We start from the raw sequence: 17,225 nt of genomic DNA on the forward strand, positions 1-17,225 counted from the left end.
GGTTCCTCTCTCTCTTTTTTTGAAAGAGTAGGCCACCCTGGAAGGGTTGGAGAAACCTTCGCGAAAGAGGAGAATACGTGTTACTCTACTGTTCAAACTTTGCGTGTAAGACTATCAACACAAAACAAAACCACCGACTGATTGTCAACAATCCCCGTTGACGCGATCCTATTCGTGATTGGACCAATCTCTCATTCTCTTGAGTTTGGCACGACACATCGAGCATTCCCCAGCATCGCCATCATGGTTGCGACTTTCTCACCGCACAGGGACTCTGGTGGAACCCTTCATCTTCCATCACACTCGGGCATCCATCACGTTGATGCCAGTTCCGCCATCCGCCAGTTACGGCGCTCTTTGTCGCGCTCACCCTCCAAGAGCTCCAACTTTTTCCTCAACACACGTAATACTTCGCCGTCAAAATCCGCCTACGTCTCTTCTCCTTTGTCTCCATCCCGTCGCTCATCCCAGAGCAACTTTGTGCTCTTTCCTTCTTCTGGTCAGCCTTCACCTCTCGCAGTTCCTTACCCTCCTAGTGCCAAAATTACCCGGCCGGCAATGCGACGACGAACGTCACCACGCAGTCCGGCTAAACGTGCTCTTGCTGTGTCAACGGACACGGGCAACGTAACACCATCCCAGCCAATTTCCTTACCACCAGGTGAAGAAAATGCTTTGACTCTCGTGGATTTGGCTGATCCCCTCGACGGTTCGACCTGTACAACAACCACTACGCCACTTGCGCCTCAGTCCGAGACCCCATTTGCTCCTCGCTCTACATTATCGCGCATCGAAAAGCGACGAAGTGGAACCTTTGGGTCATTTGCGACGGTCAGTCCCCTGAAGCGAAGTGACGGTATCATGAATTTGGATCAAGCTTCTCGAGGGAGTCCCTCAGCGAAGCGGCGCAGTATGCACGCGCCTAACTTCTCCACTGATTTCAATATCTTCGACAACAACTCCGAAACTGCGCCTACAAGCCCAACAGAAGGCGAAATCCCATCTTTCCCGACTCCAGTTCAACCATTCAGTCCATTTGCAACCATTCCTAAGCGCTCATCCTCCCTCCGACGCTCGACTCTGCAGCAAAGACAGGGCGAGCGACCTCTTTTTGGAAAACCTCGAGCAGCCGGCGATGATAATGTGCCCCCAGGGACGCCATTGGCCGTGCGGCCGAGAATGTCCTTTGAGAGCGGACTGTTCGAGAAAGGACAGGACAACAACTTATTCTCTCCACGGCCTCCGGCTAGCCCTCTCTTCTCCCCAAAGCCAAACAACGTCAATGCTTCTACGAATAACACAGCTCAGGCTTCTCGACCCGCGGCGCATCCTCTGTCGAGAACTATCACCCAGTCTTCTTCGGGTTCCAGTTTGGATGATTCGCCGACTCATGAGCCGACACACAAGACGGGGCCTGCTCGTCCCATATTTAACTTCTCCAAATCACTTCCGGCAGGCGCCACTCGACCTGCCCCAGTGCGGCGTCTAACTCGCGAAGACTCGGGAGAGTTTGCAACACCAGACAACTACAAACTGGTCAAACCACTCCCAGCTGCCTTTATGTCAACTGGGCTGATCTCGAAGAAGAACCGAAATGCTGAGGATCCCAACGGAGCTGGTTTCAGCAAAAACATGCCTGATACTCCGTGCAAGCGACCTGTGAATTTGTTCACGGCGGGGCCTAACCCACCCCCGGAGCGTCTATTTGACAAGTCTCAATCTAGACTAAGAGAGTCAGAAGCTGCACCCGCATCACCATTAAATGCCACTCCGTTTGCTGCGCGACCAAAGGCTGGCCCATTTGCAAAAGGAATGGGCATATTTGGTAACTCCTTCAATCGCCCCGAGGCATCGCGTCGGGGTAGCTTCGTCAGTGTGGATGGAGATGAAATGCAGGCCGAATCTCCATCCAGAAATGACAGCCAACCGCTCACTGATTCTGACTTCCCTCCTACTCCAACCAAACAAACCTTCATGCCATCTGTTACCTACCCTCCTGCAACCTCTCAAATCGCATCTCTCGAGCGTCTGTCAGAATCCAACTCGAGTGTTCATTCAACCCCTCTTCGTGAACGCTTTTGGCAGGCCTCTCCTCGAACCCCCCGCGACCAATACTTCCCTCCAGACCCTAGTGGACTGTCTATCTCTGTTCCTAATGACCAAGGTCATCAGCCTGACTTCGGCAGCTCAACCAACTCTAACAACCTTCCGGCGACTCCCACCGGTCCTCGTGATTCCTTACTCTCGAGCAAGCGCCCCAGTCTTTCCCTGAGTGGATACCACGCCCCCGATGTGGATCCAAGTCTCACTGCGCGCTTCGAGAAGGTTGAGCTTGTTGGAACTGGCGAATTCTCACAGGTTTTCCGTGTTGGTCAGCCACACGAAGACTCTGTTCCTTCAGTCTTCTCGCTTCCCTCCAGTGGCCCTAAGTCTCCTATTGATATCCCCCATCAAGTGTGGGCCGTGAAAAAGAGTAAGCAGCCCTACTCGGGTCTCAAGGATCGCGAGCGCCGTATTCGTGAGGTCGAAGTCCTGAAGACCTTGACCAACTCCGATCATATCATCCACTTCTTTAACAGTTGGGAAGACTTTGGCCACCTTTACATTCAAACCGAATACTGCGAGGAGGGCAGCTTGGACGTATTTTTGGCCCAGGCAGGTCTCAAGGCTCGCTTGGATGACTTCCGCATTTGGAAGATTTTGCTGGAGCTCTCCCTTGGATTGAAGCATATACATGACCAAGGTTTCATACATCTTGATCTCAAACCTGCCAATATTCTGGTTACCTTCGAAGGAGTCCTCAAGATTGGAGACTTTGGTATGGCCGTTCACTGGCCAGCTGAGGATGGTATTGATGGCGAAGGTGACCGAGAATACATTGGACCTGAAATCCTAATGGGCCGTTTTGACAAGCCGGCCGATATATTCTCATTGGGTTTGATTGTGTTTGAAATCGCTGGTAATGTTGAACTGCCAGATAATGGATTGTCCTGGCAGAAGCTTCGAAATGGTGATATGAGCGATGTCCCTAGCCTTACTTGGAGCTCGGAGACAAGTATCTTCCGTGATGCGTCTGGAAACCCGGTACCTGAAGAGTCATCATTCGAAGACCTCTGTGCTTCTGACCTCGGTGATGATGATTTCGGTGACGACTTCCTCACTAGCCGCCAGCTGAGTGCGCCCAAGCCATCGCGTCTCGCACGCAGCGGCGAACTCGTTGATCCGCCAGACTTCATGATCAATGCTCATCACGCTCAGGCGCTTGACAAGATCGTCGGTTGGATGATCTCTCCTGAGCCTCAGGATCGACCCACCGCCGATCAAATTCTCGAGACTTACGGTGTTCAATTTGTGAATCAGCGTCGTCGTGCAGGCGCCACTGTCTTTGAAGGCAACTTTGGACCTGCGGACGAGATTTTGGCTGAGGATGCCGAAATGATCGATGTATAATCTATTTTTTCTCTCCCCTTTTTTTGATTGTTGTGCATATGGAGGGTGCTCTGTGCTTCTCCCCTTTCTTTTGTCTTTGGAGTTGAAATGATTCGGCGCTAGTCCATTTCTTCCTCCATCTCATGTCACGTTCCGATTACGATTTCCCTCTCCTTATTCATTTTCAGGCTTCTCGGGTCGAAGCTGAGTCTGCCTCTTACCTGTCATCGCCAATTATACATACTCGTCTGGATATATAATTCGGTTATGATTGACAGTTGGTGGTGAATCCGTTCGCCCATATTTTTCTCGTCATGACCCTATGAAGTTTACTGAAGGGTGAATACCCTGGAGTTTCAGCGTGGCGTTTCGTTCGTTTTGCGGCGTTGTCTGCTTTCTTTTTTCCTTTGTTCCATTTACTTAGCATGATTATATGCTATGAGATGTATCAACATGGCTCTGCGACTGGAGTTATTGTCACTCGGGCTCCATTTCCATTTCAATAGGCCTGACCTGCTGAATCTCTGGAAAGGAATCCTTCCTTTTCTTATCTGGCAGAAACTTGCCAGCCTTTGATGTTTTATTTCACCTTTTCTTTTGTTCTTTGATTGACGATAATGATTCCCACCATCCTGTGTTGTGCTAGCGAGATCTGTTTTAAGTCTTGTGTTCTAAAGTAACCAGTTTGGTTCTATGTTTGTGAATACCTGAAATCCAGGAGTATTGATGACACTTTATGTAGTAATTTCTCTAGGGGTTGCTTCGGTGATTATTCGTATTAAAATATTAAAAGATAAATAGTATAAACTACCAATACTCACAGTAAATTGCAATTCTCCAAGTCCATCGCAGTGCAAAGTGGAGATTGCCACCGGGCTTGGCGTGACTTCCGAGCTCCAACTTCGACTTCGACTTCAACTTTGCTCTTCCGCTTCTTTTTTTTATCCTCAAACTCACCGGCGCCAGCACGACGGCTTTCCTACCTGTACCTGTAACTTAACAATGCTCATATCTATCTAATCATCGATCAACGATTGTCGCCTGCGCCGACTAAACCCTCAAGAGCTGCATCGACAACCCGCCGACCCTCTTCGACCTCCACCTCCACCTTCACCCGCCCTCAAAATGGATAACAAAACATTCGTCTCCGACTCGCTCATCCGCTTGACGGGCGCATCAGACCCGATCGCTGTGGATTTTGTCCTTGCCGAAGCTGGATCCGCGAAGTCAGCCTCGTCACTTCAAGACAAACTAGTCTCCTTCCTCGATGGCAGCCCCGATGAAATCGGCGCGTTCTGTGGCCAATTGTACTCCCGGGTAGGCAAGGGCAGTACTAAACCAGCCACGACTGCAGCGCGACCTCCAGCCCCCGCAGAATCCTCTAAGAAGAAATATCGATTGGTTGATATGGGCGAAGACGCGGCAGATTCCGCAGGCTTGGGACCCGTGAATGTGGAAGCTGAGCGAGAACGACGAAGACGCCGAGATAAAGAGAGAGATAGCGATCGCGATAGGAATCGAGAACGAAGCAGACGGGATAAAGATGATACCCGCAAGCGAGACCGCAGTCGCGATGCAGAGAGTCGTGATCGACCGCGTTCGAAAAAATTGCGAAGAAAGGATTCGCAAGACTTTGATGATCGTTGGGGCGATGAGGAATTTGTCGAAGATGAGGCTCTCGAAGATGATGGGCATGCTGGTGATTTTGAAGAATCACACTCGAAACGAACCAGATTGGAAGACGGCTCTGCATCTCCAAGTTCCACCACCGTAGCCGAAGATATTGATCCTCAAACACAAGAAGAGATCAATCGCCAGAAGGACCTCCGCGAACGAGATGAATTCGCCAAGCGATTGGCGAAGAAGGACGACAGCAAATCTAAGAAGATTGTCGAAGACAGAACGCGAGACAGTGAAGCTGCGCGACGTCGCGCCTTGGCCGATGATGCCGACGCGCGCGCTTCGATGATGCCCGATTTACGACTGCGATCACGACAAGAATACTTGAAGAAGCGAGAGACGGAACGCTTGGCATTGCTACGAAGACAAGTTGCAGAGGAAACAGCCGAACTTCGAGAGAACCCGAATTTGACTCGAAGGGAGAAAGAAGAATTTGCACGGAATCGCGAGGTTCTGAGTATCGCCGAGGAGCGTCTACGCATTGACGACCACCGCGATGGATACATGATGCCCGATGATTATATCACGGAGAAAGGGAAGATTGATCGCAAGAAGAAAGAGGACGCCCTGTATAAGCGTTATGTTGATCGGGACGAGACGGGTCAGGAGCGTTTTGTCACGGAACATGAGGAATGGGAACAAGAGCAAGCCGCGAAAGCCAAGGCCCAGATCAAAAAAGCAGACTTTGTCGATGAAGGGGATTACGAATATGTGTTTGATGATACCCAGCAGATCAATTTTATTATGGATGCGAAGATGGAGGGGACGCAAAAGCCCATGACTGCCGAACAACTTCGTTTCAAGGAACAGATTGATGCAGAGGAGAAGAAGGCTGCTACAATGGAGGAGACTCGGAAGAGTCTACCGATCTATCAATTCCGCGACGAGATCATCCAAGCAGTTCATGACCACCAAGTCTTGATCATTGTGGGTGAGACCGGGTCTGGAAAAACGACCCAAATCCCTCAGTATCTGCATGAAGCTGGATATACCAAAGACGGGATGAAGGTTGGCTGCACTCAGCCACGACGAGTTGCTGCCATGAGTGTCGCAGCTCGAGTGGCTGAAGAGATGGGCACGAAGATCGGAAACGAAGTCGGTTATGCTATTCGTTTTGAAGATAATACCAGCGATAAGACAATTTTGAAGTACATGACTGATGGTATGCTTTTGCGAGAACTGCTCACAGAGCCGGACCTTGGCCAGTATTCTGCTCTCATGATTGATGAGGCTCACGAACGAACGGTTCCTACCGATATTGCGTGTGGTCTACTGAAAGATATTGCCAAAGCACGACCGGATCTGAAGTTGCTCATTTCCTCCGCAACCATGGATGCTGAGAAGTTTCAGAAATATTTCGATGACGCGCCCATCTTCAACATTCCTGGTCGAAGATACCCGGTCGATGTGCACTATACGTCGCAGCCCGAAGCGAACTATTTGGCTGCTGCCATTACAACTGTCTTCCAGATCCACGTCACACAGGGGCCGGGCGATATTCTTGTATTCTTAACTGGTCAAGAAGAGATTGAAGCTGCCGATCAAAGTTTACAAGAAACGGCTCGAAAACTGGGCAGTAAAATACCGGAAATGATCATATGTCCGATTTATGCCAATTTGCCATCAGAGCTACAAACCAAGATTTTCGAGCCCACGCCGCCGAAAGCTCGGAAGGTCGTTCTTGCAACTAATATTGCTGAGACAAGTTTGACGATTGATGGCATTGTGTATGTGATTGATCCCGGATTCGTCAAGGAGAATGTTTTCAACCCACGAACCGGCATGGAGAGTCTAGTCGTGACGCCGTGTTCGCGTGCCTCGGCCAACCAGCGAGCAGGACGTGCCGGACGAGTTGGTCCAGGCAAATGTTTCCGATTGTATACGAAATGGGCATACTACAATGAATTGGAAGAAAACACCACGCCCGAGATTCAACGCACAAATTTGAACGGAGTTATTTTGATGCTAAAGTCCCTGGGTATCGACCAGTTACTTGACTTCGATTTCATGGATCCACCTCCAGCAGAAACTATCATCCGGGCCTTGGAACAACTATACGCTCTCGGCGCTCTAAACGACCGAGGCGAACTAACCAAGGTTGGTCGACAGATGGCCGAATTCCCCACGGATCCAATGCTAGCCAAGGCAATCCTCGCCGCGGGTCAATATGGATGCGTCGAGGAAGTCCTCTCAATCGTCTCCATGCTCGGCGAAGGAAGTGCACTATTCTTCCGACCCAAGGACAAGAAAATCCACGCAGACAGTGCTCGCAATCGCTTCACCGTGAAAGACGGCGGCGACCATCTCACTCTACTCAATGTTTGGAATCAATGGGTCGACTCAGACTTTAGTTTTGTCTGGGCAAAGGAGAACTTCCTCCAACAACGAAGTCTGACCCGAGCGCGTGATGTACGCGATCAATTAGCCAAATTATGCGATCGTGTCGAGATCAGCGTGAGTACCTGCGGTGCGAACAATCTCATTCCGATCCAAAAGGCGATTACCGCAGGCTTTTTCCCCAATGCAGCGCGTCTCCAACGTGGTGGTGATAGCTATCGGACTATCAAAAATGGACAGTCAGTGTATCTACATCCGTCGAGTACACTTTTCGAAGTGAACCCGCGATGGGTGATTTACTTTGAACTAGTCTTGACTAGTAAGGAGTATATGCGCAGCAATATGCCATTGCAAGCGGAGTGGTTGGTGGAAGTTGCTCCTCATTATTATAAGAAGAAGGATTTGGAGTCATTGGGATTGGATCGGAAGATGCCTAAGGGGAAGCAGTAGCACTATGTAGTATATTGCAAACTATCTATGAGCCAATCTATCTATATCACCACATCATACTAATAATCATAATAATCATAATAATCATAATGTATACTCGGTAAATAGATTAAATGCCCGCCATCACATTCATACATCTCCATCATCATAAATCCAACCAATCAACATCGCCGCAATTGCAATCCTCCCAACCGCGGCAATTCATCAACCTCGGCCCCGCCTCCACACTCCGCTTTAAACGTCACCTTCAACTCCGACTCCAACTCCCTTCACTCCTTTCTCCTCAAAACCTGCACTACACTACACATACACACACATACAAACAATACACCATGTCTCAAACATTCACCCCCGCAGACGTTGCCTCCCACAACACCGCCGAAAAGGGCCTATACATCATCGTCGACACAAACGTCTACGACGTAACCAAATTCGTCGACGAACATCCTGGCGGCGCAAAGATCCTGAAGCGTGTAGCTGGAAAGGATGCATCCAAGCAATTCTGGAAGGTATTCACCTCATCCTCCTCTCTGCTACATTTGCATCTGCTAGATCCAGGCTAACAACCACAAGTACCACAATGAATCCGTATTGAAGAAGTACTCTCCAAAACTGAAGATCGGCGAAGTCAAGGATGCCGCGAAGCTTTAATACACCTCGTCTGTCACAGTTCCAAATACTCGAATAAGATATCCGTCTCGATGCAGTTCTGTTCTGTCCAGTTTGACACTTGATATTTCCCGCGATGGTCTGATCGGAGTTTGCCGAAGCAAAAGCCGTCAATAACCGACACCATCCAACTCAGCCATTTCAGTCCAAATACATGGGGAATTGTTTATCTCATGAAATGCGATTTCATGAGAATTTACTATTAGATATACATCCTTGTACGAAGTCAATACTTTTTCAAGCCTGATCGTGATATATCAAATTACTGCTATTCGCGGTATTCTGGAGTAGAGTCTAGTGAGAATTCAATATACATTATCTGTATGATGTATAACGCCATCGAAATATGATATGGTATCCTCGCACAATGGTATCAACGAGCCCAAAAGGATGAATAATAGATATGATGTGATGTGATATGATGTCCAGAAAAGAGAGAGAGAGATAGGAGGGTGGGCAGAGTAGTAAGAATGTGAATGTGAATGAGAATGAAAGAGGGAATTAGTAACCAAGGAAACAAAGAGAATGGGAAACATACGTGTGAAAGTGAGAAGTATAAGACAGGAAGTGTAAGTGTAAATGCGAGTATAAGTGGTAGTGTAAGGGAGATGGTAGGGGGAGGGAAGGGTAATGAGTGTAGACAGTGTGATCTGCACTGCCAATCACCAACAAGACTAAAATCCACGAAACGGATCCGATCGAAAAGATAGTTCACTCCCATCCACAGAGAGAGCATCCTCATACCGACCATGACTGAATTGACTAGAAGTCTTCCTAATATGACGACCACGCGAACTAGAACTAGCAGGCGGACCACGCCTATTAATCTGTTCCGCATGGTGATCAATGAAAGCCTCCATCCGGACTGTACCCACATCAAACATATTCGCACCAACGCTAGAAGCACGCCCACTAGCTTCAGAATTGCGACTGATACTGCTTCGTCCACTCCGGAGACCAGCTGGTAGGACTGGCGGAGGGGCAGGAGAGAAATATGGTTCCGACGAGCCTGTCGTACCACTATGCGAAGAGGGCATTGTGCCTTGGCTGGAGAAACTTCTGATAGCATGTAAGGCTGGAGCGCGTGGAGCAGTGTTACTTCGCTTGCGGGTGTGATTATGGTGGGAGAAGCGTGGGACGTGCGGGGCGTCAGCGGCCATATCTAGATCTCCGTCGACGGGTATTTCCGGTACTGGCTCTGGAGTATTGGCGTTGCCGAAGGAGCGTTTAGCTCCTGGTGTTGGACGGGGACGACCTTTTGCCACGCGAATTGAGTCGCGGATTGGGTTGCGGCGGAGGGCGGCGGGGGGGTGTTGGTGAGCCCATTTCACCTTGTGGTGCTGGCGGGACTGCGGCGAGGTCGTGTAGGCCCATTGAGGAATGGCTGAGGAAGGATAAGGCTGTTAACCAGACATAGTGGCGTTCCACTGTCAGAGCAGTGAATTTAAGAGCACGCTGTGGTGTAAGGACCAAGATCGAGCGGTTGAATGTGCCGGCGCCTTTAGGCAAAGGGTTATCATCTTTGACGTCAAGGACGGATTGAATGGTGACTTGGAAGATATGTTAGAATCAACAATCTAGAGACAAAGTAAGGCTGAACTGGCAACTCACATTTTCGACCACTTTTACCAAGTAAAGCCGGTCCATTGGTAGGTTGTTTACTACTCCACATGATAGACCCTTCGTACGGCGCAAGCCAGACCCATCGCTTATGTCGTACTCCACTGTTGGTGATATGGGCAGATACTTCGTCCGGGTTTTTACCCTCCCAGTTGTCCTTGGACTCGCCCATGCCGAACGACTTGCGTCGACGAACATATTTGAACATCCACTCGCCGACCATAGTTTGGGCAATTGCGTCCACAACACTTGTAGGCTGGACTCCTCCGGTGGAATTCTCACGCTCATGATTCCAGTTCATAGATGGGACAGCAGGGCGGTGCGAGCCACGCTTATAGGTGGTTCTTCGCTCTTGAGGTGCGGTAATATCATCGAATGGCATAGGTGGTGGACGGTATGCAGCAGGACTATCGACAGTGAAAGGCGAAGTGGATCGTGTAGGAGAGGAGAGAGTCTCTGGTTGCTCAGCAAGATCACTTTGCGACATCGCTGCTGCAGATCGGACTCGTCGTAATGTTGGTCGTCGCTGGATAGATGTCCGCGCACCACGGTCCGAGAATTGTCGACCAGTGGAGCGAGTTGGGCTTGGAGGTCCATCGCTACCAGTTAATGGAAGTTTTCGCGAGCTAAGTCGGATAGGGACTGGGAATGGGGGTGCAATGCTTGAGCCTGCACTGCCGCTGAGACTTGGCTCACTAGGGCTTCGTGTTCGAGGTCTTTGATGAGCTGCCGTGCCACTAGAAATCATGGCCATCTTGCGCATTCCAGGCTGTCTGCTGCTAGAGGCATGGGCACCTCCGCCCCCGCGGATAGAGGTACGCTCTGTATCAATGGATTGTCGAGATTCAGGATCGGATAAGTGTTCGTCGATTTCAGGAAGGCCGATATCATCCAAGCTGGTTCTTTGCTTGGAGTTGACCATTTTACCGCGGCGAAGCTTGTACGAAGCAAAGGGTCTATTGAGGAGCTCATCGTCTGTGAAAATGTCACGTTCCTCTGCACCGCCTTCATCGTCACTCAGCTGTTCAAAACCAGCAAAGAGGCTACTGGAGCGGAATGGTCGCCGGAGCCCAGAAACAGGATCATCTGAGAGTGGGCCATTGTCATTATTACCCGGGTAGGCCTGGAATGGCTCGGATAGTGGAGCGCGTGGTGGTTTTGCAGGTCGGTCTACGGTCAATGGCCGTTTGTCCCGCTTAGCAGAACGCGGTGGAGGCACGGGGGGGTCGATAAGGTTGATATTGTTGAGGGGCAGAAGAGTCCTGGGTCTCAGAACGAGTGGGTAGGTCAGGGATAGCGGAGGGGAGAAGACTGGCCGGCAGTTTCACTGGCCTCTTGTCGATGCGAATCTCTTCCGTTTGTATGGCGATGGACCGTCCTTCGGAAATAAATCGGAAGCTAGCTTGACAAGAAGCATTCTTCGTCTGTGGAGGAAGAACAACGCTGTTGCGTGGAGATGGAGGTTCCGAGCCTGGTGGGTGGATGGCAATCATGGGGACGTCGATCTCAGAAGGAATATCATGCGGAGATAATGTATCTCTCTGGCTTGGAACCGTTTCCTCGGGAATATCCTCAGTTTGCGTAGATACCGATGTCATTTCGACCGAATGGGCTACTGATTCTGACACAGTTTGGGTTTCTAAGGCTGGCGGACCCTCAACAGTCTGGCAAGAAGTCGATTTCATCTCCATTGTGACAGTAATTGTCGCAGTATCCTTCATCTCTGGCATATCCAAGTGCGTCTCCTCGACTACTTGGCCAGCATCCATATACACTGGAACGTCCTTCTGTTTCTCTTCCACAGCGGAAATCTTGGGCGATGGTGGGGGTGAGTATTGAATTCCCATATCGCAATATTCGACAGCAGGCTGCTCAGGACGAATCTTCTCGGGGCTGTTCAAAGCACTCGAGTCGACCCGGTAATCACCTGCAGTGGTAGAAGTACTTTGCATCGAAAGGCCGAGAATTCTTCTAGCTTTGGACGCAATCGAATGAGATGCCGCCGAATGAACAGACAAGGGTCGTTCTTCAGGGAGGGCTTCAGGCGACGCAGGCGTCTCTTCATCAGAAACGACGAATTCCTCTTCTTCGTCGAAATCCAGTTCTTGCGCGAGGTTTACCCCAGTATCGCCCTTGCCAGGAGCCATGCTCATCACCGAGTATCGTACATTATGGTAGTTATTTTGGTCATCTCCTTCGTCGGTCGTCACGCTAGTCATACTTGCACGTCGACGGCCTTGACTGCTAGATGCGACACTAGCCGTGTCACTTCCTTTACTCCTATCCTTCGCGATATCATCGTGCTCATTGGGTCGAGAATGAAGAGTTCCAGCCTCCTGCGCAGCAGCAACTTCACTTAGCACTGTCTTCAGACGGCCCTCCACCACATGGACTTTTCGTTCCAAATTGCGTCTCTCATTATCCCAGTTTTCTCGATCGCGATCCCACAACATCTGCGTTCGCTCGGCATCATCGTCTCGACTGCGAGCCTTTTTCTGCGCCTGTTCAAGTTTCTTGCGCACATCATTTATATTCTCAACAGCTTCATCACGTTCACGAGCCAACTCTGTCATTGCAGACGAGGTTCCGCCCTCCAAAAGCTGGATTTGGTGCTTCAATGATCGAGCTTCTCGAGTAGCCTGCAACAGACTTGCATTTAAAGTTTCACTTTCTGTCCGTGATTCATCCAAAGTCTCCTCCAATGTATCGATTGCTTTTGTTTTGCTATCAACCTCTCGTCGGAGGTTCAGGATCTCAGAAACGAGAGATGCATGTAGGGTCGGTGTGATCCGCCGCGGGTCAAACGGTGATAGTGTATCCTCTTCGATGATCTCATCATCGACATCGACATCGGTATGTCCATCATCGGGCGAGAATGCAGGCGTTAGAAGACCGGTTGGGGAGGAGGATGGGGCTGGAGATGAATTTCTTCGACCGCGCGCTGGTCGAGATCTAGATCTTGCTTTTGAAGCGGTCCGGGAATTCGACGGTGCAGGCGATGGCTGGCCCATGGAGACCGCCGTAGACTGCAAATCTGTGGCCATCTCTGGTTGCGCGTGCTATAAGCAGTCAATCATCACCGATGATATTCTTCTTCTCACTGTGCTAACCAGAGCACGACGCAGCCGAGATCCATCAATCGAATTGTCTACCCTAATTCAGTCATTCGTTGTGGAAGTATCAAGTCGTAATGAAATCGCACTAGTTGTCACTGAGCCCACTGAGTCCTTTGGGTGTGTCGGTCGCAAGATCGTCGAATTTTCTCGTGGCTGGTCTCTGATGGCCACACGCGGGGGATTCTGTGGTGGAACAATCAGTCAGCCACTTTGTTACAGTGCAAATGCGAGATGCACAAAGTGCGCGCGAGGAGCCAATGCGGTAATTCCGATATGCACGGAGACCCTAAATCTACTTACCTGCGATGCGGGTGTCGCGAGGCTGGAAGTTTGAATTGGGAAGAGAATGGGAGGAGATGGATCGAATGTCAAGTACCCCCTGGACCAATTCGAAGGTAAGGTCGATCGCGATCCTCGAATCCACTGGTACTTCTGCTTCTCTCCGAAGAGAAACCACCGAGGAAGCAGTCGTAATATGACTTGATCCACGGGGCTCTTACCAACGAGGTAAAGATCGGTCAAGATGCCCGTTAGATTGCCTTAAGACTTTATTAGATCAGCCTTGTTGCATAAGGATCGTAATAGGACCGGATGCGAGGAGCATGGGAAAATAAAATCAATAATAATAAATCAAGAATAAAAAAAGTCCAGGGGTGTTCGTTAGGGGGGGGGACATGGGGAAGCTAGCAACCCACCCGATTAGCCCGGATGCATGAAGCTCCACCAGAGAGCTGCCACCCAAGACACTAACAGGCATTGCCCCGTTCTGATGTCGGGAGACAAGATTGACGCGATGTACATAGTTAGTACATCCCGTAGACTATATGTAGATAAGTAGTATGGTGTTGCTCGTTGGGACACCCGTAGGTCTGCGGAGTTTCCATATGACCGATATACTCCGATGTACCAATATGGAAAGCTAATTGGACTGGTGTATTGTTGTCGAAAAAGTGGGATCCCAAAGCCAAACAAAGAAAAAACAAAAACAAAACAATGATAGCCAATCGAAAAGGAGAAAAAAAAAGGGTTCTTTGTCTGAAGCGATCTCGGACGAAGGCGAAGGCAAGGCGCAGTCTTCCGTATGAACGGACCACACAACACCGCCAGGAGATATCTCGGAACATAGTCCAAATGGGTCCGCGGTTGTTTACTGTAGCTATGCACTTCAAAAGCTTCACCACGGGGAAGGTGTTCGTCAGAGAGGAAAGACTGGTTCCACGGGGTCCACTATATCCAGGATGGGTCCAAACAACGCGTTCAAGTCGCGGCCGAGAGTCCACGACTCCATTTGAGCTGTAGTCAACTCAGATCTTCCCCCTTTTTTTGTCTATCTTTGATTTCCCTTGGTGGTAATTGCTGTGAGATCTCAGTGGAGAGACACTGACCATCATTCCCCGAGCTCGGACTGGGAAATGGAAATTGCTATTGCAGGGGCCAATCGTAGAAATGCGCCATCCACCAGCACGAGCAACGCTAAGTCGAGTGGCCAAGTCGAATAGATTAGGCCATGGCCTGTTTGTGGAATAGGAGACTTGACTAGCGTGTTTGAGAGTGAGCAATCCCCTGTTCTGGCGTTGGCCAGTCCACCCTAGCGTGAAGTTCGCTGGTGATGATCGTCGTAGGCAATTTCCTGCCAACGACAGCCTGTGGCCCGTGATTGTGTTTCCGCTGCATCTGGATTCTGATCTATCGGATCATTGCACTCGTACATATTGCATTTGAATTCAATGATAGTCACTCCATCTCACTATGACAAGAAGAGACAGTAAAGAAAGAAAGGGAAAAAGAGAAGGAAAAGTCACGGGGTTGAAGATCCACTTTATGGCAACATCCACTTCTTCTACTTATCATTTTTTTGGATTGTATCATTCTCAATTGAAGATATTCGAAACCGCATAGACTGCTGTAGATACAAGTCAGCAAAGCCTGGAGCACAATTGGCCCTCCACTGCAAATTTCCAGTCCGTGCTGTGGCTGAATTCATCTCCAAATGCCGGTCGCATTGCACTGGTAAACCGTTAAGCCACAAAGAAATGCCTAGCCAATGAAGTCCAAATCTAGCAATTCGGCCTACCCTTAGCGATGCTAGCTCAACTGTATGTCCTCCGTCCGATTGGCAACTAGACTAAGTCTCGAAGACACAAGAACGCGACAACTCCATTAAGCTTGAGCATCAATGATGATAGGATAGTATGCTCGTTTAAGATGATCCACTATGACAGAGAGGGGTTCACAAGACGAGGACTAATGCAGACACGGGCCGTTGACAGGTCAGTTGGCAGTTGGTGGCCTTTCATTCGATATGCAGGGCCCCCGAGTGGTCTTTTTTTTTCTTTTTTGACAGCCGCGCTAATGTGTGGACAAGACGCTAAGGTGGAGATATCGTCGAAACAGAAGAAAAAGTAGAGGCGAGGAGATGAAGGTGAAAGTCTTTGCATATCCCATATGCACGGGATGCAGTTAGAGAGTGTCTTATTATAAGGATAACTATAAAGTATGTACATTCATTGCCAATTGATTCCCGTTGGATAGTGGACTAAAGAATACATGGATGACCATCTATCCTGCCAAACAGACCAACTATCACATTTATAGTATACCATACCGCATTTAGATAATTTTTGTGCTGCCAATTCATTTGGTAGATCTCAACACCCTGAGGTCAACCATGTTGAATCTGTAAAAATTTAATCTGTTGAATCCGAAAATACCCTAGGAAGAACCATCAGCCTAAACCATTCGGCATGCCTCGGTCCACAAATGAGTCAGCATCAGATGCATCTGTTCTACATGTCCATCATTTACTTAACTACCATTTATATCTACATTGTAGATCTCTCTAATCCTCTAATCTTCTAGAACCACCCTGTCTGACACCTCAGATCAGACACATCAGATCACAGCCGCTTGGACACTCCACCTCCACAGTTCCACAATTCTAGCCGAAGTATGACGGGCCAACCTCCCCGCGCTCTCTTCTTCGACACTTTCGGGACAGTTGTCTCATGGCGAACATGTGTATCCAAGGAACTCAGAGCCGCAGCCTTGCATGCTCTATCCGATACGAACAGGGCTCTTCCGGATAGCGTACGAGACCGTGCATCTTCTCTAACCGAGCAAGACTGGCTTGACCTAACGGTAGCATGGCGCCGTTCGTACGGCATTTTCACACGGACATTTGACCCGTCAACCACCGAATTCATCACAATCGACCAGCATCATTACAATGCCTTGAAAAGGCTCCTCGAAGAGCGCGACATCCTACTCCTCTTCAACGATAACGAACTAAGGGATCTAACATTCGTCTGGCATCGTCTTGATCCGTGGTCCGACAGCGCAAAGGGATTGACTCTATTGAATACAAAATTCATCACGTCCACCCTATCAAATGGCAATGTCTCTTTACTCGAAGATCTAAAGAAGCACGGATCTCTGCCTTTTGCGCATCTAACCAGTTCCGAACATTTCGGTGCGTATAAGCCTTCGCCTACGGTTTATCTGGGGGCGGCTAGTCGACTTGGATTGGAACCATCGCAATGTGCTCTTGTAGCTGCTCATCTGAATGATTTGAAGGCTGCCAAAGACTGCGGGTTTCAAGCAATTTATGTTGCGCGAGAGTTGGAGGAGGCTTGGTCTGCTGATGTAGTAGCTCAGACGAGGAATGAAGGATGGGTTGATATTTGGGTTGATCAGGATACTGGTGGTTTTGTCGAGGTTGCTCGACGATTTGGAATTCAAGAGACAGACTAAATAGAGCATTTCATCTCAATTCTGGATAGATGAGCCTGTATATCATGAATAATTTTCATTTTCGATCTCTCCAACAGTTGCTGACGCAATGAAGCGCGAAACTCCGAGGATTTGTCATCTTTGCAATGTTGCAATACTTGCGAATGCTCATACGACTAGACTATATATCCTCCT

General features: G+C 49.3%; 5 protein-coding genes across 5 annotated transcripts; 4 read left to right on the forward strand and 1 right to left on the reverse strand.

Moving 5' to 3' along the window:
* Positions 1-243: 243 nt before the first annotated feature.
* N7469_003694 (tyrosine protein kinase SWE1) lies at positions 244-3,450 on the forward strand (the record flags this gene model as incomplete). Its single annotated transcript, XM_056642614.1, has 1 exon — positions 244-3,450. The coding sequence occupies one exon, from the start codon at positions 244-246 to the stop codon at positions 3,448-3,450; it is 3,207 nt and encodes a 1,068-aa protein (XP_056502026.1).
* A 1,104-nt stretch (positions 3,451-4,554) lies between these two features.
* Positions 4,555-7,896, forward strand: N7469_003695 (putative mRNA splicing factor RNA helicase (Cdc28); the record flags this gene model as incomplete). Its single annotated transcript, XM_056642615.1, has 1 exon — positions 4,555-7,896. One exon carries the CDS (start codon positions 4,555-4,557, stop codon positions 7,894-7,896), a length of 3,342 nt encoding a protein of 1,113 aa, XP_056502027.1.
* A 332-nt stretch (positions 7,897-8,228) lies between these two features.
* On the forward strand, positions 8,229-8,547 carry N7469_003696 (cytochrome b5-like heme/steroid binding domain-containing protein; the record flags this gene model as incomplete). The annotated part of the gene is made up of 2 exons (XM_056642616.1): positions 8,229-8,405; positions 8,470-8,547. 2 exons carry the CDS (start codon positions 8,229-8,231, stop codon positions 8,545-8,547), a joined length of 255 nt encoding a protein of 84 aa, XP_056502028.1.
* Positions 8,548-9,239: 692 nt separating this feature from the next.
* On the reverse strand, positions 9,240-13,229 carry N7469_003697 (putative nuclear migration protein; the record flags this gene model as incomplete). The annotated part of the gene is made up of 4 exons (XM_056642617.1): positions 9,240-9,820; positions 9,897-10,115; positions 10,177-11,355; positions 11,405-13,229. The coding sequence occupies 4 exons, from the start codon at positions 13,227-13,229 to the stop codon at positions 9,240-9,242; spliced, it is 3,804 nt and encodes a 1,267-aa protein (XP_056502029.1).
* Positions 13,230-16,250: 3,021 nt separating this feature from the next.
* Positions 16,251-17,051, forward strand: N7469_003698 (haloacid dehalogenase, type II; the record flags this gene model as incomplete). The annotated part of the gene is made up of 1 exon (XM_056642618.1): positions 16,251-17,051. The coding sequence occupies one exon, from the start codon at positions 16,251-16,253 to the stop codon at positions 17,049-17,051; it is 801 nt and encodes a 266-aa protein (XP_056502030.1).
* Positions 17,052-17,225: the final 174 nt, after the last annotated feature.

The sequence above is a fragment of the Penicillium citrinum genome, assembly GCF_028827155.1.
Source record: "Penicillium citrinum strain IBT 23319 chromosome Unknown utg000003l:1.0-4596430.0:1.0-4598250.0, whole genome shotgun sequence".
In the NCBI taxonomy this organism is placed as follows: Eukaryota; Fungi; Ascomycota; class Eurotiomycetes; order Eurotiales; family Aspergillaceae; genus Penicillium; species Penicillium citrinum.